The sequence below is a fragment of the Gorilla gorilla genome, chromosome 9, assembly GCF_029281585.2.
Source record: "Gorilla gorilla gorilla isolate KB3781 chromosome 9, NHGRI_mGorGor1-v2.1_pri, whole genome shotgun sequence".
Taxonomy (NCBI): domain Eukaryota; kingdom Metazoa; phylum Chordata; class Mammalia; order Primates; family Hominidae; genus Gorilla; species Gorilla gorilla.
The window spans coordinates 51,243,284-51,266,100 of record NC_073233.2 but is presented as its reverse complement, the minus strand read 5'-3'; the positions used below and the strand labels follow the sequence as shown (position 1 = coordinate 51,266,100).

The 22,817-nt window shown below is 51.8% G+C and overlaps 1 protein-coding gene across 5 annotated transcripts in view; it reads right to left on the bottom strand.

The window, feature by feature from the left end:
• TSPAN18 (tetraspanin 18) overlaps positions 1-22,817 on the bottom strand; it is a 203,874-nt gene that overhangs the window by 27,186 nt on the left and 153,871 nt on the right. For 4 of the 5 annotated variants that reach the window (XM_055354714.2, XM_055354715.2, XM_031015852.3 and 1 more), the window contains one exon: positions 4,909-4,985. The exons of the other annotated variant lie outside the window; for it this stretch is intronic. In XM_055354714.2, coding sequence (XP_055210689.1) covers positions 4,909-4,928 — 20 coding nt within the window. In that variant the 5' untranslated portion in view covers positions 4,929-4,985. The remainder of the gene's footprint in view (positions 1-4,908; positions 4,986-22,817) is intronic. 5 annotated transcript variants of the gene reach the window in all.

The following is a 22,817-nucleotide window of genomic DNA, read 5'->3' as shown; positions in this document are numbered from 1 at the left end:
AAAGCCTAGAGCTGCCTGCTTTTGTGCCTGCCTGGGATGGGAGGCACCAGGACAACCTATCCCTTCCTTTTCTCCAGGCCCTGCCCTCCCAGAGGGCAGTGGGCAGGGCTGAGATTCAGTGGGGACCCATAGGGATGGCTGTCCTGCTGTCTGGCTACCATCTCTTCTGGTTGGTTCATGCCAGTGCATACTGGCTGTTAAGCATCTCAACCATCATCACTGACTATGGGGCCTTTGGCTCTTCCTTCGTCACCAAGCCCAGGCTCTCTTCCTACAGAACGGTCCCCCAGGATACCATTTCCAGGCCAGCTTGCCAGCCACATCCCTCACATCATCCCTGACTTTCTAGAAGGAACATCTAACCTGCATCCAACCAGCATGGTCCTAAGCATGGGCTCTGAAGTCAGACACAACTGGGTTCGAATCCCAGCCCATCACCTTTTCTACCTCTGTGTCTTTGGGCAAGTGACTTAGCCTCTTGGAACTTCAGTTTCTTCACCTATAAAAACGTCCAGTGTAAAGGGCTCCCCACTGCACCTGCACAGAGCAGGATGGACAGCTCTTATCACGTCTACACCTAACTCTGCCTTCATAGGTTACTCATAGGCCTGCTGTTCCCTGTTAGACCATAAACCCAGGACAATGCCTTGCACCCCAGAGCTTTCTATTCTGACCCGTCTCTCCTTTCAGCTCTTGGCTGACTTCAGCTCCATGCATCTTCAGTCACCCTGTGCCCTTTGGAAAGGGAAAAGAGGATAGGAAAGAACATTTATTGAGCACTGACTCATGGCCAGTCACATGCCAACTCCACAGAACTGACTGCCTTTAATCTCTCAACAAGCCCCTAAAGCAGGACGTACTATGCCCATTTTACAGATGAGGACACTGAAGCTCAGAGGGGTCAAGTAACCTGGCCAGTATCACACAGCTTGTATGCACAGACTGGGCTTCAAAACCACCACTCACCCAACTCCAGATCCTGTGCTCTACCTGATCCAGGAGCAGATGTTCAAGCAGAGAATTGGGCACAAGGAGCACTGGCCTAGGAGTCTGGAGCCCAGGCTTCTGCTCTGTAAGTCACTGCTGTGTGACCTTGGGCAAATCACTTTCTGTCTCTGGCCTCAGTGCCTTCTTGTGTCAAATGGCAGAGCAGGAATCTGATGGCCTGACTGTTTCCTCTGCCAGGCCCTGACTTGGATGAATGGGCCTTTGGAGGCAGAGCAGCCACAACAGCGAGAGGCTGAGTAGTCCTGTGCAGGAGGCCAGGCTCTGCCATCCCTCCCTCTGCCCACCCAGGCAGAGCTTCTCTCCAGGGTAGGATCCAGCTTCAGCCGGCTCTGGCTCTTTAGCAATTAAGGGGTGTAATAAATATGGCAGCTCATAAACGGACTACCTGTATTTATTGTGTACCACATTCATTGCAGATTACATCTCATGGCCCGGGCTTGCGGAGTGCTGGGCTCCCAGACAAATGCAATCAAAGGAGACGTGTCTCCTGGGAAGAGCCTCCCACAACCTCAAAGGTGAGTCAGGTAGGAAAATAGATGATGTGAGCCTGGGGGCCGGTGAAGAATATGGAGGCCCGGGTTCCAGTTTCAGAGCAGGGTGGATGAGTAAAAAGAGGGCTTTGGTGCCCAACAGGGGATTGTGTCCCAGCTCTGCCAAGCTTAGCTGGTGGGGCAAGTTACTAAACTGCATACAACTGAATTCCTTCTCTGTAAAGTCAGGATAAAAACAATGCCTTCCTCGGCCGGGCGCGGTGGCTCACGCTTGTAATCCCAGCACTTTGGGAGGCTGAGGCGGGCAGATCACCTAAGGTCAGGAGTTTGAGACCAGCTTGGCCAACATGGCGAAACCCTGTCTCTACTAAAAATAACAAAAATTAGCTGGGGGTGGTGGCAGGAACCTGTAATCCCAGCAACTCGGGAGGCTGAGGCAGGAGAATTGCTTGAACCCAGGAGGAAGAGGTGGCAGTGAGCCGAGATCGTGCCATTGCACTCCAGCCTGGGCAACAAGAGTGAAATTCCATCTCAAAAAAAAAAAAAAAAAAAAAAAAAAGCCTTCCTCACGTTGTATGGAAAATACTGAGCACAGGGCTTGGCACATGGTAGCTAATAATAGTAACCACTGGCATACACTGAGTTCTTACTATGTGCCAGGGAACACACACAATTTCATTGAATCCTTGTAAAGCTCTGGGAAGTAGGTAATGTCATTCTATTTTTCAGAGGAGGGAGCTGAGGCTCGGAGAGGTGGAATCACTTGTCTAAGGTCACACAGTACAGAAGTGCCTGAGCCAGAATTTGAACCCACGCCTGTCTTAATCTGGGGCCACAACTCCTAATCAGCATTCTCAATGAATGAGAATTCCCTTGCCCCATTCATCCATCCTCCTCCAAAGTGCAGACCTGTCTTCACACCACCTATGTCATTTGATCTCCCATTATTCTCCAGTGGGGACAGCCTCCCAGGCCATCACCCACCGCCAGGCTGAAGCCTAGAGACCAGGGCTTGCCTGCTCCATCCCCTATAGAGACCTTCTGAATGTGGGGACACACCTCCATAGCCAATTGGTCAGACTAGAGTGATAGACACATGGGACCTCCAATCCCTGCCTGGCTGTTAGCTCCACCCATCCATGGATGACTTCTAGAAGTCAACTTCAACGGCACAGTTTCCTAACTTACTACTAAAGGGAGGAGAACCATGGAGAATCTCTGGAGGGTGGGGCGAGAAGAAAATTGAGACTATGAGGTCCAAGAGCTTTGTTATTGCTCAAAAAAGCGGCACTTAGGAAGGAGATGGTGGGCCTGTCTCCTGTGGGACATGATGCCCTCCCTGGGGCCAGTGGTGGGAGGTCCATCAAAGTCTCACCATTTCCCTGAGCTAAGGGGGCCCTGAAGGGAGAGTAGCAGTGTGGGTGGGGCCTGTAGGGTCAGGTGGGACCCGGTCTATCACTTTCTTGCCTCATGACTATGGGTGAACTACATAACCTTTCCAGGCCTTTGCTTTCATGCCTGCAAAATGGGGACAGGAATGCTGACTTCCTCTAGAAATTGTGCTGAGCATGAAATGGTATCAGAGAGGTACAGTCCCTCATGCAGCGCTTGACACATGGTGGCTCCATCCTGGCTCTGGGCTCTGTTCCTCCCTCCTGCCCTGCCACAAGGTAGCTCCTCCCAGCTGCTCTCCTAGACACCAGGCACATCAGCTTCAGCCTCAGGAGAGGGGAGGACTCTGGGGTGGAGGATTTTGAAGCAGGGAGAGTGACTGTGTTCAATGGTGCTCAAACTGGGTTCCTGAGACTAGCAACATCCTAAAGTTATTTTCAATATTTCAAATAACATCTCAGACATCAACCTCTCACCATGGGCTGACTCAAGGGGCAAGTGTCTTGGGTTTTGGAGCAATTAGACTACCCCCAGGTGGGGACCTTGTTTATTGGGTTGTTCAGAATATCTGGCCACCATGTCTGTATGACTTTGCAAAACAAAAACAAACATGCTATTTGGTGCATAAAATTCTTTAAATCCTGGGGCTCAGAGGGATGAAATGCAGGAGTCAGCATCAGAGGCAAGCTTGACTTAGTGGGAATTCCACTCCCTGTTTGTACCCGGAAAGCACTGGAGAGCAGTTTAGGTGCTGTGGTCTCCCTGTCCTTCCATGTGACATCTGCCTCAGGATCTGCTCTGTGGATCCTGTGGTCTGAAGGTTCATGTGCCTGTCACAGCAACCCTCATCTGGGCATGGGAAGGTCCTGTGCTTACAGATGGGTGTCTAATACAACATGACCCTCAGATGCAGCCAACTGTTTTGTGTAAAACAAAACCAGGTGTTTAAGGATGCTATGGTTTGAATGTGACACACATTCAAAAGTCATATTGAAACTTAATACCAGATGTAACATGATTAAGAGGTGGGGCCTTTAAGAGGTGATCGCATCTCAAGGGTTCTGCCCTCATGACTAGATCAATCCACTCATGGATTAATGGGTTATCACAGGAGTGGGTTGGTCATCCTGAGAGTGGGTCTATTATAAAAGCCACTTTGGCATGCTCAGCCCCCTTGCCATGTGATGCCCTGCACTGCCTTAGAACTCTGCAAAGAGTCCCCTGGCAGCAAGATGGCCTTCATCAGGTGCAGCTGCTTGACCTTGGACTTCCCAGCCTCCAGAACTGTAAGAAATAAATGCCTTTTCTTTATAAATTATCCAGTCTCAGGTGTTCAGTTATAGCAACAGAAAACACATTAAGACAAAGGATTTCAAGGGAACTTCAGGTAAACTTCTGACACTACTGTTTGTGTAAGTGCTGACTTAGATCCAGCTCTTGTGTAACTTACGTCACCAGCATATCAATAAAAGTTCTTAATCGTCAAAGGTTGGGAAGCACGATCTAGCCCAATACCCTCATTTTGGAAATGAGAAAACTGAGGCTGAGAGAGGGAAAAGGAGCTTGGCCAAGTTCCAAAACCAATTAATTAGTCATGGATATGAACCTGGAAGCCCAGCCCAGTGCCCTGTGGATACAGCACATACGCTATGTGCTACTTATTTATTTTGGGAGCATGCATCTGTCTTTATTAGAATGCATGTTTCATAAAAGCATGGACTTGTTTTGTTCACTGGCTTATTTCTAGTGTCTGGAGCAGTGCCTGGCACATAGTGGGTCCTCAATTATATATCTGGATGAATAAATGAATGAATGTATAGCAGGAAAAGAGCAAAAAGAGACAGTGGAGTCAGCAAATCAGAGAAATACACAAAGCCAAGTCAGAAAGAGAGGGAAAGACCGAAGGAGACACAGAAGCAAACAGGCAGATTGGAAAGGATCAGAGTGGAGATGGGACAGTGTCAGGTGATAGGGCAGAGGTACGCTAAGAAGGGAGAGGCAATTGCCAATGTGTCACCTGGGCAGTTCTTCAGGCATCAGCAGGACAGACTCTCCCGTCAGCGAGGCTTGTGTATATTTCTTTTATCGGCCCAGCTTGTCCAATAAGAGAAAATATTCAATTACTACAGGAAGTCAATAAAGAGCAGCCCCATGAAAGGAGCTGTTTATGAAAACCCGCCCTCCAGATACACACACTCGGGGCAAGTGTCCTGCTAATCTGGGCCCATTAGAGCTCATGAAAAGCTCTCAGCACCTGAGGCCACTCCAGCGGGGGAGTGGCCTTCTGCCCAGATGGCAGCTCCTGGGTGCCTTTGCAGGTGCTGCCTTGGAAGGCACATCTTTAATAGACTTGCAGATTCTAGCATAGGCTTCATGTATGCTGACACGGCTGCACATGAGGCTGATGGCCTGGGAGGAGATGATGGGTGTGAGTAACCTGCATCCATGGATACCACCCAGGCATCCACAATACCTCAGCAGAGAGAGTGCCAGCAGGGCCCTGTTCATCAACTTCCTCCCCCAAAACCCAGACTCCCAGGAGAGAGAGATTTAATGCTGGAAAGTGTTTCTTGGCTTTGCATAAGGATTTGTGAGAAGGTTCCTTCAGAGGGCCAGCTCCCAGCAGTGGAAATGAGGGCTCGATTTCAGAAGTCAAAACAGGCCCATATGGAGACTCCTGTTCTATCACTCCTGCGGGGAATTCCACAGCCAGCTCCTGCTCAAACTTTGGGTTAGAGGACAGTCCCAGGAAGACCTGGGACCTGGGGAAGCCTGGGCTATGGGGGTGTTCCTAGGGAAGGAAGGGAGAGATATCCATGCCTATTCAAAATCCCTCCAAGTACGAGCCTGCCTGGGGTCAGTGAAGGGGTGGTGGGTGAAAGATTCCTCCCCATTTACCCATCCCTTCCTTCCTCCCTCAACCCACCCACTCACCCACCTACCATCCACTCAGTAGACGTACACTGAGTTGCTACTATGTGCCAGGGGCTGTGCCAGGGAGTGTGAGGTGCAAATAAGCATGGGCACACAGGTGAGTGGTGGTGGTGGTGGTGGTAGCTTGGAGGAGACAAGGAGGCAGATAACAGCAGGGCTGGGGAACCCACAGTGGGGAGGACTAACTCCACCGGCATAACTCTGGGCAGAGGGGAGAGGAATCGTGGCGAAGGGGATGGTGAAGGCTAGTCTTGGGGGAGTGCAGAGGTAGAGACGGGAAGATGGAAAGGCAGGAGAAGAGGCCTCCCTCCTGAGACATGGCCACAGCCCCGGGAGCTGGAGCCCCTATTTGGCCTAAACATACATATGTGACAGGCCCTTCAACTGCCTGCCCCATCTGTGTGCACCAGCTTCAGGTACTCCGTGCACTTGGGGTACAGTGCTGACATGCGTGAGCTCATGAAATGCTCAGAACAACCCTATGAAGTAGGTATCACACCATCATCCCCACAGTACAATGGGGAAACTGAGTCCAATGGGAGAAGAGAGAGAATTGACTTGTCCAACATCACATTGTTGGTAAGTGATGGGGCTGGAATCCAAACTCAGGGGTCAGAGTCAAAAGTGGCTTTTATAGAAAGTGCTTTCTCTTCCTGTGTGATCACAATGAATCCTCACAACAGCCCACGAGGCAGGCTACCACGGGTTCACTGGGGTCAGTGAAGGGGTGGTGGGTGAAAGATTCCTCCCCATTTACCCATCCCTCCCTTCCTCCCTCAATCCACCCACTCAGCCATCTACCATCCACTGAGTAGATGTACACTGAGTTGCTACTATGTGCCGGGGAAGTGCCAGGGAGTGCAAGGTGCAAATAAGCACGGGCACACAGGTGAGTGGTTTTTACAGAATGAAACTGAGGCTTGGAGATGCCAGTGACAAGGCCGAGCATTCTCGGGAGATTTCAAGCTGTTTCCAGCTTTGTAGTTCAGGGCCTGCACCCCATACCCAGCCCCAGGGCTCAGGGAAGCAAGGACGGGGTGATGGGTTTCCTGCTGCTTCTCTTCCCCTGCTGCATCCCAGTCCTGGTCCCCTATATCACCATTCCCTGCCTCATCTCCGTCTGGACAATGAGGCTGAGATGAGAAACATGGGTGACATAGGCCAACCCAGAGACAAGGAGGAGATGCTGAACTCTGGGGGAATGTCTGGCGGTTGCCTGCCTCCTCCCCACCAGGGAGCTCCAGCCCCTTTGAATGCTGTCCCCTGGCTGGGAATGGGCTCACCCCTTGTGGTGTCCCAACTTCCCTGAACTAACCTCATTTCCCTTTTTTCTTTGTCCTCTGTGAGCCCCCATCCCATTGACTGGCTCATTTGTCCTGGAAGAGGACAGCCCAGTGACACCTGCCATGCTCACCCCATCACTGATGCTTCTGCAGAGGCTGGGTTGGTTTCCGCCTTGGCCAGCTCCCTGGAGACCTTGGGAAAGTCACCCCCCTCTCCAAGGTGCTAAGTTCTCCTTGGAAAACTGTGATGATGAATTTGGAAGCCAAAGGTGGTTGTAAGAATTCACAGTACCATGGGAGCTATCATCAGCAGCATCAGATATTGGAAATAAGTGGATGCCCAGCCCACATTCACCAGTTATGAATGGAGCAGGGTATAGGGGAGAACCATGGACACATGGCTTGGGTAGCATGGATACAAACATCTTTCCCCTAAACAGACCCAAATTCTAACAAATTGCCACAATTTTGTGGTAACTGAGCCTAATAACTACTAGGATTGAGGTTTTACCATGTACCAGACTCCACTATACCTTTCTCCTACCTGTCCTCTTATTTAATCCTTACCTAGGAGGTGGGTATTATTATTATCCCATTTTACAGATGAGGAAACTGAAACGTGGGCAGGGTAACTAACTCGTCTGAGTTCATTTACCTGGTTAGCAAAACATGGCTATGATTTAGCCCCAAGTCAGCTGGACTCCAAACCAGAGCTCCTGATACGACACCTATCCGTGGGGTGTGGCACCAGAGACAGGAAGCGCCGTGCCCCTGTCTCCGAAGTCTCCAGCCCAGTGCTGCTCTTCCCTGAACCAGGCAGCCAGGCACAGAGGCCCAGGAAGTTGGCTAAACTTCTTCCCTGAGCCAGCTGGAGGCCCTTGGGATGGCCCAGGCCTGCCATCCCTTGACAGATGGGAGCCCTGAGGCCCAGAAAGGCACAGAGATGGGACCGAGGTCACGCAGTGCCTCGGGGCTTTCCTCGGCGGACCCCTGCCCGGGCCAGACAGCTTTATTAATCTCGCCCCTCCTGTCGCCCAGATGGCGGCTCAGCCCCATCTGCACGGAGCAGGGGCCCAGGAGGGGCTCTCTGATTAAGAAGAACAGCTCAGTTCATAAATCACTCCTTTTACTTTCACTCCCCCCAGCCCCCAGGCATGCTTTCTGGAGAGAAGGAAAGGAGGCGGCTGGACAAGAGAGATGGAGAAGCCCTCAGTGGAGGAAGGTTTGGGCTGGTGCAGAGCCAAGAAAGGGCTTGCACGTGCCCTGGCCAGGAGAGGGCGCTGTGGCCAAGGGCAGAGCCTCAGAGGACCCTGTGTTCCCCTGCAACTGCGTTCCCACCAGTGGGGGATCTGCCTGTGCCAGCCATAAGCCTGAGCCAGACGCCTCACCTCCAGAGCCTCGCCTCCACATCTGGGAGGTGGGGATGCTCAGAGCTAACTTCTAGGATCCTTTCCAGGAGGATGCAAGGGGATGATGAGGGTGAAAGGACTTGACAGGCTGCACACCCCGTTCCCTCCTTCCTGCGCTCCCGGCACCAACAGCGCCAGCCCTGGGCTTGGTCCAAGGCATAGGGACCAAGGGCTGCCCTTCCTCAAGGACTCACTCAAGTCTAGTGAGACTCAATCACCGCAGTTCCTACTTGGAGAGAAGTGTTAATGGCCACATTAACCCAGTGTCCTGGGCTTGCCAGGCAAGATACAGAAACGAAACCCTGACTGCCAGGGTGAGGCTGGGGTAGGGAGAGCCTAGAATCAGGGAGGCCACATGGGGAGGACTGGGACAGGGTCAGCATTTACTAAGGCCTGATGTTAACGCAAGGCAATGTATTATGGGCGTTCACTTAAAATGATCTCACTTGATCCTCCAAAAAGCTCTACAAAGTAGACGATATTATCATCATTCCCTTTTAGGGATGAGGAAACTAAAGCTTCATGGGGCTAGAAAGTTCCCAGAGCTGGGAAGAGATGGAGCTGGGATTTGTAGCCAGGTTTTGCTGGACTGCAAACCCACATCTTTTCCTTGGTCAGGACGCTGGCCCGAGGCCTAGAAGACTAACAGTGATTCTTGCCATCAGGTTCAAGGCTGATGGGGAGGACTTATTTGCTCACTGGCTGTGCCTGCTGGGCCTCATCCCAAGACAGACGGTCTCATAAACAAGCAATTGGCCTGAGATCCTGGCGTGCCTGGTGCTGGCACCAACATGGGGACATGGTCACAGCTGAGCGGGGGATAAAATCTAATTAGGCTCCTGAGGGGCGGGTGCCTTAAGGATTAACCAGGAGCATAGCCTGCTGTGGATGCAATTGGATCCTAAATGACAGCCTCCCCTGCCCCACCCCGGCTCATGGAGCTGTGAATGTCAAGGTGGCACAGAGCATCTGCAGGCTCTGGGAAGGACCCCTCTCTAGTCTGTGAGTTGAGCCAGGATGGGCACCCTGTCCCTGCCACCAGCCCTTTCCTCTGTCCCATGTAGAACACCCACAGGGCCATCAGAGAATCGTCAAAGAAGGAAGCATCTTAGTGAGGGTTGTCTCCAACTCCTCATTTCACACTGCGGGAGCTGAGGCCCAGAGAGGGATGGGCTCTTGCCCAGAGTCACACAGCACAGCTAGAACGAGGACCTCCTGGCATGAAGCCCGCTGCTCTTCCCACCAATTGAGGCAGCCTCCCAGGACTTATTACACCTGCACGTAGGTAACTCCTGAAAGTGCTTTATACACTTTATGTCATCAGACCCTCTCAACTACCCTGCGAGGTGAGCAGTCGTGTTTTACAGATGAGGAGACTGAGGCTCATTAGCCTGAAGTCACACAGTAGGTTGGAGGACCTGCTGGGACAAAATAAGGTTCCTGGCTCTTCTGCCCTGGCTGTCTTCCAGAGGACTCTGAGCCCCCGATCCCCAGGGTCACCCTCAAACAATCCATGCCTCCCATCCCCCATAGACCGGGGCTGGACTTAAGCCACAGAAGGTGCCAGTCCCAGACACAGGTCGGGGGTCCCTCTGCCTGTCTTAGGCACTAGACATTGCACTGAGACCACCTGTTTGCAAAGGCCTCTGCGGACAAAGCTCTTTGCCCTCTTTCAGGGACTGTTACTTTGCCACTTTGTCAGAAGGCAAGGCAACCTGGGAAACCCATGCAGTTTGAAATTGGGGGGAGCACAGAAGCACGGAGGTCACTCCATTAGGAAGAGTGTTTGGCCTGAGGACACTAGCGTCCACCTCCAACGGCCAAGTGTAGTTGAAGCAGGCCAAGCAACCAATTCCAGGAGCCTGGGAGGAATGGCGTGGGTCAGAGTGGAGCCACCCTCTCTGCTCAGGATGCCTACCTACACCTTGTCATGTGAGCCCAGCAGAGCCCTCCAGGAAAGGTGCCTGGCAGCCAAACTGGTGATCTGGGGAAAGGCAGGTACCAGGAGGAGAGAAGCAGACATCCAGGTGTGGCAGGGAAACCCCAGTTCTGGGAGATGGTATAAGCACCAGGGGACAGGAAGGAAGGTTGACTCAGCCTGCTGTGGGGAGAGCAGACAGCCCCGCAGCCTCCCACAGCCTTGGGGAAGGGGCTGTAGGCACAAGGGGGCAGGTGGCCTGGCTGCTTCCCTGGGGTTCAGAGAGCATCCACTCAGTGGCCTCCCTGAGTAGTCAAAGAACAAGCTTCCTCCAACCAACCACTGTTCTTGTGGTAATTCACACCATAACACTCTTGATTCATTCGCTCCTGCCTACGTTCGTGCTTTTGTTCATTTCCCATTTAGTGAGCATCCTTGGCCTTTGCAGGAGCCTCACTGGCCAGAAAGAATGGAAGGAGTGACCCCTAGACCTGAGGTCTGGGGGATCAGCCAGCAGCAGCCTCTGAAGTTCCTCTGGTGATGGACAGCCCTGCTCTGGCTGCTCCAAAGCGTCCCTGTGTCCTAGTCCCTCAGGAACCCCCTATACACACACATGGGCTGACGGCCACAGCAGTCCCACCAATCCTCACTGTGTCCGCTGCCCAGCCTTGCACAACCCAGAGCTTCTGGCAACACCTGGACTGAGTCTTGTTTCTTATCCTCCAGGTTGCCTCCCTGAAGGTTTTTGGAAATTTCATGCTAACCAGAGCCTGGGTTTCCACAACTCTTTCTGTACACCTGGCCTTGAACTAAAGGCATACAGGTCCTTACAAGAATCTAGAGGGTGTGTCCACTCTCCGCTGACCTGTAATTGAACTGGGCTTAGAGATGGTGTGCAACCTACCTCACATCATTCAGTTAGGCTGCAAAAGCCATCTGGCCTGACTCCAAAGCCCAGCACCTAGCCCCTTAGCAAGGATCTCTCCCATCTACCCCCACCCTTCGGCAGTCTTGTGAGGCCTCTGGACCCCACTTAAATATAATACATAAGATTAAAAAGGAAACCAATTATATTGAACTAGAGCTATCAAAAACTTTATCTTGGGGGACAGGGTCTCGCCCTGTTGCCCAGGTTGGAATGCAGTGGCATGATCATGGCTCACTGCAGCCTCCAACTTCTGGACTCAAGGAATCCTCCCACCCCAGCCTCTCAAGTAGCTGGAACTCCAGATGCATGCCACCATGCGCAGCTAATTTTTTCCCTTTTTGTAGAGACAGGGTCTCCCTATGACACCCAGACTGGTCTCGAACTCTGGGGCTCAAGCAATCTCCTGCCTTGGCCTCCCAAAGTGCCGGGATTACAGACGTGAGCCACTGTGCACAACCAAAATACTTTTTTAAAAGCAAATTTGGAGTAGAATAATACAAGTGCTTTTTTAAAATAAACATGCAAAACTCAAGATCTAGTGATGGATCTAATAACTATCATCATTTTAAGAAATTCCCAGCAATTTTTTTTTTTTTTTTTTTTTTGAGATGGAGTCTTGCTCTATCGCCGAGGCTGGAGTGCAGAGGCGTGATCTTGGCTCACTCCTGGGTTCCGCCCAGGCTGGCAAGCTCTGCCTCCTGGGTTCACGCCATTCTCCTGCCTCAGCCTCCCGAGTAGCTGGGACTACAGGCGCCCACCACCACGCCCGGCTAATTTTTTGTATTTTTAGCAGAGACAGGGTTTCACTGTGTTAGCCAGTGATCTCGATCTCCTGACCTCGTGAGCCGCCTGCCTCGGCCTACCAAAGTGCTGGGATTACAGGCGTGAGCCATTGCTCCTGGCCAAGAAATTCCCAGCAATTTTTAGGTAATTTGAAAATATGTACTTAGATCTGTTGATGACAAAGTCACAAGTACTGCTAACAGTACTGTGGTTTGTTGCTTGTGTTCATAATGGAAGAAAATACCCATTTTCAGTGAAACGTTAAAGTGAAGTTATAATATGTTTCTCAAAGTTCACCAATCCCTTGAGTTCTATGGAATACATGGACCCCAGAATGAGAACTTCGTTTGGCCTTGAAGGTAATGGCTCACCTCATCTGTCTTAGCAGTCCAATCTGCCACTCAACAATTCCCATCCTTCCCCCAGATCATCCTTCTCCTTAGCCCCAGCTCTCAGCAGAGGGACAAAAAGTTTGCAGCAGGAGCAAATGGGACCATGTGCACAGGAAAGAGGCTGGGGATCAAAACCCTAAACTCCATGGAAAGAGCCTGTGGGGCAGGACCGTGGCCATCTTCCTGCCTAGGGCAGGCCCAGCCATTCTGGTCACAGGGAGAACAGGGAGCCAGTCAGCATCAGAAAAGCCCCTGGGAGCTTGCTAACCCTCAGATCTCTGGGACCTAGCCCTAAGATTTGGATTCTGCAGGCTCAATGAAGGGCCCAAGAGTCTCTGTTTTTCTCATATCCCTGGGAGGTCTACAAAGTTAGCTTCAGAGACCACAAGATGAGAAGGCCCCTGAGGTTTATCTGGGGTCCAGGGCTCCAAGCAAGCTGAAAATTATGGCCCCCAAATCTGGGGGACATCCAAGTCATCAGTTAATGGCCCATCTGCCAGTCAAACCCACATGGAACCCTTCCAGGTCATTTCCAGCAGCCAGAGCCCAGGTTCTCTGACATCACCCCATGTGGGCTTTGGCTCTTGGCCTCTGCCCCCTCCTCTTCTAGGCAGCCCAAACTGGATGGTTGATGCCACAAGCCTCCTGCTGGGGCCAGCCAGCCTGTGTCTGGAATGGAGAATTTATTCTCTGGAAACCCTCCTGCCTCCAGAGAGAGCCTGGGGCTGGGGTGTGAGGTGGCCATGGCCTTTTCTGCTTACCCAGAGGTTTGTGGTGGGGAATGGAATGTAGGAAAAGAGGTGCTGTGAGCCCTGCTGGAGCCTTTGGCTGGGGTGTGTCAGGGACTCTGAGATGTCCACCTCAGCCCTGAAATCATCTTCAAGGAGAGGGGTTTACATGGGGACCAGCAGGACCTTGCAGGACTGGCCTTATCCTCTTGGGCCCACTTCCTAAGGGGGTGCCCCCAGGACCAAGGGTGGGAGAAACAGGCCATCTGTATTAATCCGTTCTCACACTGCTATAAAGAAATACCTGAAACTGGGTAATTTATAAAGAAAACAGGTTTAATTGACTCACAGTTAGGCATGGCTAGGGAGGCCTCAGGCAACTTACAATCATGGCGGAAGGCACCTCTTCACTGGGTGGCAGGAGAGAGAGGCGAGTGCGAGCACAGGAAAAACAACCATTTATAAAACCATTAGATCCCGTGAGAATTCACTCACTATCATGAGAACAACATGGCGGAAACTGCTCCCATAATCCAATTACTTTCCTCCCTCGACACATGGGGATTACAATTCAAGATGAGATTTAGGTGGGGACACAGCCAAACTATATCACCATCCTTGTGGTTTTCTGGTGCGTCCATCCCACCTGGGTCTCAGAGCTGCCTTGGAATTCAAATCCTGGACAGGGAGCTGAGCCAGAAAGTAACTTAGAGGTTACCCCAATTCTACAGCTCAGGAGACTGTCCAGAGGGGAGGGGACTGGCCAAGAGGCTCATTGCAAAATGAGAGCTGAATGGTGTAGCCAAGGCTTCCAACCTGGGTACTCCTGGCCACACACCAGGCAACCTCCAAATGCAGCCCAAGCCAAGCCCAGCCCCAGGGAAAGGTGACTCTGGACTCGCTGCTGTTGAACCTTCTCTACCAGATTATAAACACTTTGGTGATCGGGACTGTTTCTCCCACTTCCTCTGAGTCCCTTCAGAGAATACAGGGGGTACTAGATGGCACCCCCCAATAAGGATTCAGTCATTATAATAATGTTGTCAGTGTCATAACTGCTCCTGCTTCACATGTGCCAGGAACCACACTAAGCACTTTCCAACATCACCTGAAAAGTGGGTGAATTATTCCTGAGTTATCCAGGGGTAAACTGAGGCTCAGAGAAGGTGAGTAAGCTTCCCACGTGGCCCAGTCGGTGAGAGAAGAACAGGGTCTCAGATGCCAGAAGGCACATGGCTGCTAAAGGCCAGGGCACCTGCCGGCTGATGGGCACTCACAAGGCAGAAGCAAGTGGTGAAGAGGAGGAGTTGGCAGCCCCGAGTCCTGGGTTAGAGTAAAGACCCTGAAAACTCGGGCAAAGCCTGCCCTCTCTCTGACTCAGTTTCTGCCGCTTCTCACAGCCAAGCCTCAGAGTGGGGCAGGAGCTGCCTCACCTCCTCCCCACTAGCTCTCCTTTCCCACATTGCATCCCCACCAGGGCCTGGAGCTCTGAAAAAGACCCTTTGAAAGACAATAATCCATCCCAAAATATGCAGGGCTGTTGCTGGGACAACCTGGCCCACCACACTGCCCAGATTTAAATATTTAATGGTTTCACGGGTATTAAGGGGGCCTGGGAACTAGGAGGGAAATGGCACAGTTCTGAGCCAGGGGAGCGCTGAGTACTCCTGCCAGCGCAGCCTCATTCCCACCCCTACCCCAGCAGAAAAGGGTGCAGGGAGCTTCCGGCTTTCCTTGGTGCATTTAGTGTCAGACAGGATAAAGCAGGTGGTATTTGGAACCCAGGGAGAGGGTGAGACACAGAATTCCACACTGGGGCTATGCAAGGGTCAGGAGAGGGGAAAGGCGGGCCCCAGGCAGAGTTTCCCTTTTGCAGGTGAACACAGGAAACTTACTTTTACCTCCTAAATGCCTACTGTGCAGTGGACACTGTGCCAAGTTCTTACATTATCTCCTTTGAACCCCACTATAGTCTATGAGTCAGGCATATTATTATTCCCAGTTGACAGCTGAGAACACTGGGGTCAGAGAGATGAAGTGACTCCCCCAAGGCTATACCACTGCTGAGGAGCTCCAAAGCCAGTGCTCTTTGAGTACAGTCAGCATGTATGAAGCACTTTCTACAGGCCAGGCACTGTGTTAAGGACGTTGCATGTTCTAATTCACTTGGCCCTTGCAATGTCCCTATCAAGTAGGCACTGCCACCCCCATCTTACAGATGTGGAAATTGAGGCCCTGAGAGGGGAAGTAGGAGCCAAGATCAGAGGTTGGGGCATGGGGCAGGGGCCCTGGATTCAGGCCTCAGCAGTCGATTCCAGAGCTGAGGCTCTTCATCTAGCTCTTATTAGCTGAAATTTAGAAAGTCAGATAATAAAAAATAAAAATCAAATCTAAAATCCTTTTTCACTCTGGTACTTTGTCCAAGTCCTCCCCAGTTGGTTAGGACAGCAAGAGGAAATTCTTCCAACAACTTCATAATGAAGATGAGTCAGCTGGAGTTCTGGCTCCAGCCTCTTGCTCTACACACAGAGACACGTGCAAACAAACCCACACAGACAATATAGACCCAGGCACACAGACAAGCTGTGGATGCAGATCACACACACACACACTTATGTGCACATATTGATATGGCCACTGATCACTTTCCTGTGTGAATGAACTAACTATAGTGTCATGAAAAAGACATCCAAAGTCATTTGGCCAATGCCTCTGTGAATATCAAGACTGTTTCTCAACAGCCAAACTGACCTTATTCTTACAGATCTTTAGGAAGGAAGGCAACCCCCACAACCTTATTCCCACGTCTCCTCCTTAAGTGGGGAAGTCCTTCCTGGCATCCAATCAGATTCCTTCCTCCTTTACATGAATCACAAAACATCTCTTTGCATCGATTCTCTGCTTCACAGCCCCAAAAGCCCTCCGTGTTTATGCTCTTGCTTGATCCCCACAACCGTCCAGCAAAGCCAGCACAGCAGAGATGATTCTATTTCACCAGGAGTGGTGCCCAGAGAAGTTAAGCAGTTTGCCTGAGATGACACAGCCGTGTTGGAGCCGTGCTTGCTTGGGATGAACTAAGTGGCGTGCATTTGATTGTACTGCTGATTTCACAGCTCCTTCAGCAACCCCAAGCTGCCATCAATGTCCCATCAATTTCACTTTGCTCCTCTCTGCAATGAGCTTTCTCAGCTCTCAGCCTGTGTTCAGTAAAGAGATGTTGCTGGTCTTGTGTCACGTCTCCTCCTGCCTGAATAATGCTCATGTGCAGCATGAAGGAGAGGTCTCTCAGAACTCAAGGGCCTGAAGCTCCCAGAAGCTTCCAGATCCAGAAGCAACAGGTGTCTTCCGGTCCCAGGGAGGGCAAGTTTCCTGAACCTCGAAGGCAGGCAGACAGTGGAGGCCTCCCTTCCTTCTCACAGCATCCTCCAGCTCCAAGGCAGGCTTCCCCCAACCCCCAGGGCCCAGGAACTGTCATCAGAGCAGAAATCAAGCCCAGTCCCAGGCCTCACCCCACAGGGCATCTGCCCCATTGATATTTGCTTGGTAATAAATACTGGAGACAGAGGGTCTTCTCAGGGCAACTGCAATTGATTCTAGTCACCTGGCCCGAATTAGGGGAGGCCACAACCCCTTCCCATAAGAGGAATGACTACAGGTACTCAGAGCTCAAATTATGGAGGGTGAACAACTGGAAGACAGAGAGACCATGACAGAAGCACCCCGCGTGGCTGAGAAAAGCCTGCGAGGAAATGAATCAAAGAGAGAACCTGGAGCTTGGGCCTGAGTAGATGGACAGGAGGGAGTCAGAGAGTCCTGTTTTCTTTCCTCCCCATAAAAAACATCCCAGCTGCTCCTTGGAGTCATAAAGAAAGATGTGCTTCAGGGGTTGGGGGAGGGAGAGGGCTGGGCTTGGAAGGAGACAGGCAGGGGACTGAAACAAAGGGAAGCTGAGAAATGCCTTATCCTTCCACAGAGGACCGGTCACCAGCTCCACCAACCCGTCAGGCTCTCCAGGCCTGGAAGGACACTGGCAATCCCACCAGGAAGCCCAGGGATAAGCAAGGAGTCACCCTTTCAGAGCACCAGGACAATATTTCTACTTTTCTTTGGGGGAAAAAAATAATAGTAACAATCATCATTATCTTCTCCAGGTCTTAGTTCCTCCATCTGTGGAATGGGGACAGAAATCCCCACCTGGCTCACCTCATGGGAGGTGGGCAGGATGGAAGGTAATAAATACCGGAAAAGGGCTTAGGGAAGGGACATCGATGTGATGGGGACAAGAGAGGATGTGCCAAACACTGGTCTAGAGCGGTGTTGGTAACTTTTTCCATAAGGGGCCATATAATACCTATTTTGGGATTTGGCACCATACTGTATCCATCACAGCTACCTAGATCTCCTTTGGGTTGAGAAAACAGCCATAGAGAGCACGTGGACAACTGGGCGTGACTCTGGGACAACCCCACTTTAGTTACAAATTAACACTGGGCAGGATCTAGCCCACAGGTTATAGTTTGTGGATCTCTGACTTTAAGAACTATTGAGGGAGTGACTTTGGGCTAATGCAGAGGACTCTCAGTGAATGTTTTTCCCTCTGTTGTGTGGGGACAGAGAATGGAGAGAGAACAGAACTGCCTATCCAGAAAGCTGAGTTCAAGCCCCATGTGGCTGTGCAGCTTCTGGCAAGTCTCTGTACCTCTCTGAGCCTCAGCAGCCTCATCTGGAGCATAGGAATAAAGATGGCACCCACCTCCCAGTGTCGTCATGAGGGTCAAATGAGGCCCTCATGGGTCACAGGCAATGCCCTTAGCAATGAGAAACACTGGGCAAGTGGTGGCTGACTTAAACCTCTGCAGGGAGAGCTCTGGCCGTGACTCCTGGGAGCCGGTGAGGTTTAGCCAAAGCCCCGAGTGGGGAATGTGAGGGGCTGAACCGCACAGGGGGGATCTTTCCAACAGAAGAGGCTAAAGGAACTGGAGGAAGTCGAGCTGATTGCCCATCAAGGCCAGGGGCCTGACGCTGCTGCCCTGTTTGAAAACAGCAAGCCCCTCTACCCCCACCCCTGTACCACATGGGAACGGAGCTTTGCTGCTTAAGGGTTGCCAGAGGACCAGGCAAGGAAGGCACATGGAACAGTTGTGCTGAGATCTGTTTGGGCAGCTTCGGTCCGCCTGCCTGCTGTGGACCTTGGCCCCGTCTCTGGGGCCATAATGGATGACAAATGACCCATCCAGAGCATATGATAAGCCAAAGGTGTGCACTTTGATTAGCCTGCTGTGCCTGGGAAGGTCTCTTCCCTGCTCTGCTGAGGCCCAATAGCAATTAGAAGGGGCAGGGAGGCTGAAGGCAGTGTGGGCAGACCTGGGGCAGAGAGGAGGCTGGGCCCCTGGCAGAGATGAGCCAGTCATCTCCTGTGCATCCCTGGGGAAGAGACGATATGGCAGTAATGGTGATGATGGCAATAAGAGTTAATACAGAGTGCTTGGGCCGGGCGCGGTGGCTCACGCCTGTAATCCCAGCACTTTGGGAGGCCGAGGCGGGCGGATCACGAGGTCAGGAGATCGAGACCATCCTGGCTAACACGGTGAAACCCCGTCTCTACTAAAAATACAAAAAATTAGCTGGGCGTGGTAGTGGGCGCCTGTAGTCCCAGCTACTCGGGAGGCTGAGGCAGGAGAATGGCGTGAACCCGGGAGGTGGAGCTTGCAGTGAGCCGAGATCACGCCACTGCACTCCAGCCTGGGCGACAAAGCAAGACTCCGTCTCAAAAAAAAAAAAAAAAAAGAAAAATACAGAGTGCTTGCTAAGTGCCAGAAACGGTTGTAAATACCTTGCATCTGTTAACTCTTTTAATTTTCACAACAACCTACGAAGTAGGTACAATTATTATGCTTATTTTACAAATGAGGAAACCAAGGCACAGAGATGTGAAGTCACTGGTCCTGAGTCACACAGTGATTAAGCTGGCATCCGAACCTAGGCAGTCTCTCCAGCATCCGGGCTCAGAGGTGTCCAAGTCCCAAAGCTGGTAGGGCAAAGCGTGGAGCAGAATCAGAAACCCCACTAGAAAGAGCGTTGTAGTGGGAGTCAGAGGACCCAGGGTCTGGCCCTTGCTCTGCCACTAACCAGACTCTGATGTTGAGCAAGTTACTTGCCTGCCTTGGGCTTCTCTGCACACACATCATGCAGAGTGGCTAAGGGACCCAGAGTGGCCTGGGTGGAATTGTCTCTGCCACTTACTACCTGTGTGGCCTTGGCCTTTCTGAGCCTCAGCACACCCTGTAACCTCACAGGTCATTGTGAATGTTGAATGAGACCACACCGCATGAAACACGGAAAAGAAGCACGCGCTGTTATGACTCATTTGGAAGCCACACCTTTTGCTGTCTACCGAGGGCCACTGTGCCCTGGTTTTACGGTTCCCAGTGCCAATGTTGCAGAAACATCTAGGTGCCACTAGCTCCATTTCTGGGAGGAAAGGATTCAGGTATTGTCCTTTTAGAAATGGAAATGGTGGTCTGAATATTTGATGAGCCAGCCTCGTCATTTAAAAATGTACATATAGCCCAATCCGTGGCTTGCAGAGCTAAGAAACGTCACTAAAATGGAAGGATCCAGGTTTTAATGAAACAGAACTCTTGGGAGCAGAGGGAAGGTGGGTCTCACCCTGTAAGAGCACTAGATTTCAGGGGCTCTTGTTCCTGCCTCATGGTGCCCAGTGCCTGAGCTTGGCAGGGGAGGTCACAGGTACAGTCGGGCACACTCATGCTGCCCTGCTAAACACAGACAGCAATGGTGCCTCCACCCAGGAAAGTGCCCTCTGTGTGTCTGAAGTAGGGGTGCTGAAAGCAGGACTCCGACGGGGCTTCAAGCCAGGCTCAAATCAGGCAAACTGGTACCTTTTCTGCAGTTCTTGAGGATGTAAGAACAAAAGGCAGTGCCCTTGGGTCTGGGGGTCTGGGGGTCTGGGTTTAAGTTCAGGCTTCACGGCCAGCCAGCTAGCTCGGTGTCTCGGCCACACCCCACTCTCTGGCCTTGAGTCCCATGTGCCAGGCTGTCCCTCTGTCTCTCTCCATCTCAGAGTCTTGTCTCTCTGTCTCTGCTCTCTCTTCCCTCTTGGAACACACACATGCATGCACGCACATGCTCTCTCTCTCTGTGTGTGTGTGTGTGTGTGTGTGTGTCTCTCTCTCTCTCTCTCTCTGACCATTTCCTGGTGAGGTGGAAGGCTACCTGCTAACATCAGCGGCAACACATCCTCTTAAAGCACACTGCACCCGGGAGCCTGGGCATAAATCCCCTAGCCCTGCCCTGGGACTGTGACCCCCAGAGGGAGGTGGCTGCCTTTAATTTAGAGGCTCTGCATGTGTGAACCACTGTACAAAGCCCTGCTTGCCCGAGGTAGCCTCAGGACTGTGGAGACCCGCTGGGAGCAGGGGCCTCAGGGAGCCTCCTCAATGGGAAAAGGAAGAACTGGTAGGTGTTTCATTTCCCCCCAGCTGCCCCTTAATTAAGGAAGAGGAAGTTCCAAGGGGCAGGGACAGGGTTTCCCAGGGACCACATGGATGCTGTACTTCTAGGGGAATGGGAGGCGGCTTTAGAATGAGGCTGTCCAGGGTCTGATCTGACCCTATCCCTGGGTGCTGTGTGACCTTGGGCAAGTCACTTCACATCTGAGCCCTGGTTAGGTGACTCCAGGACCACCAGGGACCCTAACCACTTGGACAGAGCTGAGTCAGAGAGAGCCTAAGAAGATGGGCCACACTGAGAGTTGGGAAGATGATTCTGAATTTAGCCTGAAGTCATTATTTCACCAATGACCCCTTCCAAGGTATAATTCCAAACAGCAAATGTTATTAGAGAAGAGATTCTATGGGAAACAGGTCCTTTATAGAAGGCATCATATCAGGTTTGCCAAGGTAAATGTTCTGAGAAGAGACAAACCTAAAGTAGAACCTGGATCCTATTTCCTGGGTGCCTGCAACTGGAGACAATGAGGACAGGGTCAAGAACGGTTGGCCCTGGTCTGAATTCACCGACCACCTCCTACCTGTGTGCCCTTGGGCAGGCAGTGCCTCCCCTGCCAGTTGGAAAGGATGAAGCAGGTGGAGCATGTCTGAACAGTGCCTGGCATACAGCGGGCACTTGCATTGCTGGGCTACAGGTGGCGGAGACGTATTTTCCCATACAGTTCATTGCAGCCTTCCAACAACCTTTTGAGGGACTGATATCCTCAGTTCACAAATAGAAAACTAGGATGAAGACCCTTTTTAGGTCATGTTTCCCTCGGAAATAGGGATGTTGGAGTTCTTTGCTCAACTTCTTGAGTGATGCTCAAAGAAATCCTTCCTTCCCATGACCTGTTCTGGTCATGATATTACAGCTGCCCAGCTGCTCCTGGAGGGAACTGGTGTTCAGGGGCGGCGGCTGAGGTTCGAGGGGGCTGAGGTCTGGGAAGGACCTCCTCCATCAGCTGTGGAACTGGCTCACCAGGACAGGACCTGGCTGGGGACCTAGTTCCAGGAAAACAACCAATAACAAGAGGAGTTTGCACTTCTACAGATCTGCGAGTGCCAGACATGGTTATCCATTCCTGTAGCCCTGGGTGGTCATGCTATTATTGCCCCCATTTCTCAGCAGTGAAGACTGAGGCTCAGAGAGGTTAAGTCACTTGTTCAAGGTCACACACTAGAAAGTGGCAGAGCTGAGATTTGAACACAGGCAGTCTGGCTGCAGAGTCTGGGCTTATAACAACTGCCCAGCATTACTGTTCTCCCAGGCAGGACAGCAGGAGTCCCATGCCTGCTACAGGAGGACGGACAGCCAGTCCCTCCAGCCTGCAGGCCAGGCCCTTTGCCCAGCAGCCCTCTGGAGCCACAAGGTGTCATGTTGCCCACCCCTGCAGTCTGCTGTCCTGCCCAGCATTGAGCGGTGCTGCCCTGGCAGGTGGGCTCTCACGGAGGAATCAGTCACTTTCCCATCATACACAATGTCAGGGCTGGAGGGGACTCAGAGGTCCTTGAGTCCAACCACTTCATGCACAGATGATCGCTCTGAGGACCTGGCCCTGGCCACATAACATGTTCTGAAGGTCTTTGGCAATATTACACGGTGGCTTGGTCTTAAGATTCATCTCTCAGTGGCCTACTTCTCAGCTGAGCTGTGATCAGGTCGTGTGGTTCAGAGGGGACTATCAGACCAGGCCTCTGTACCCAACGGCTCACACTGGGTGAATATGCCCCATGTGCCAGGAGACCTTCTGTGTGCTTCACCCACACTCTCATTTAATCCTAATAACATCACTATCATCCTCATTTTACAGATGAGGAGAGGGAGTCCCAGGGAGGTGACACCCCTTCACCAGGGTTATGCAGCTTGGGAGAGGCTAACAGAGCACGAAGGTCTCTCTATCCACAAGCACAGAACTGGCACAGCTTCCAGCCCTGCGTATGGGACCTGGCACCAAGGCTGCCTGGCTGTCCCACTCTCCAGCATTCCTGCCATATATCTTGGAGTTCATTGGCAGGGCTACGGCTTGGAAAACCTCA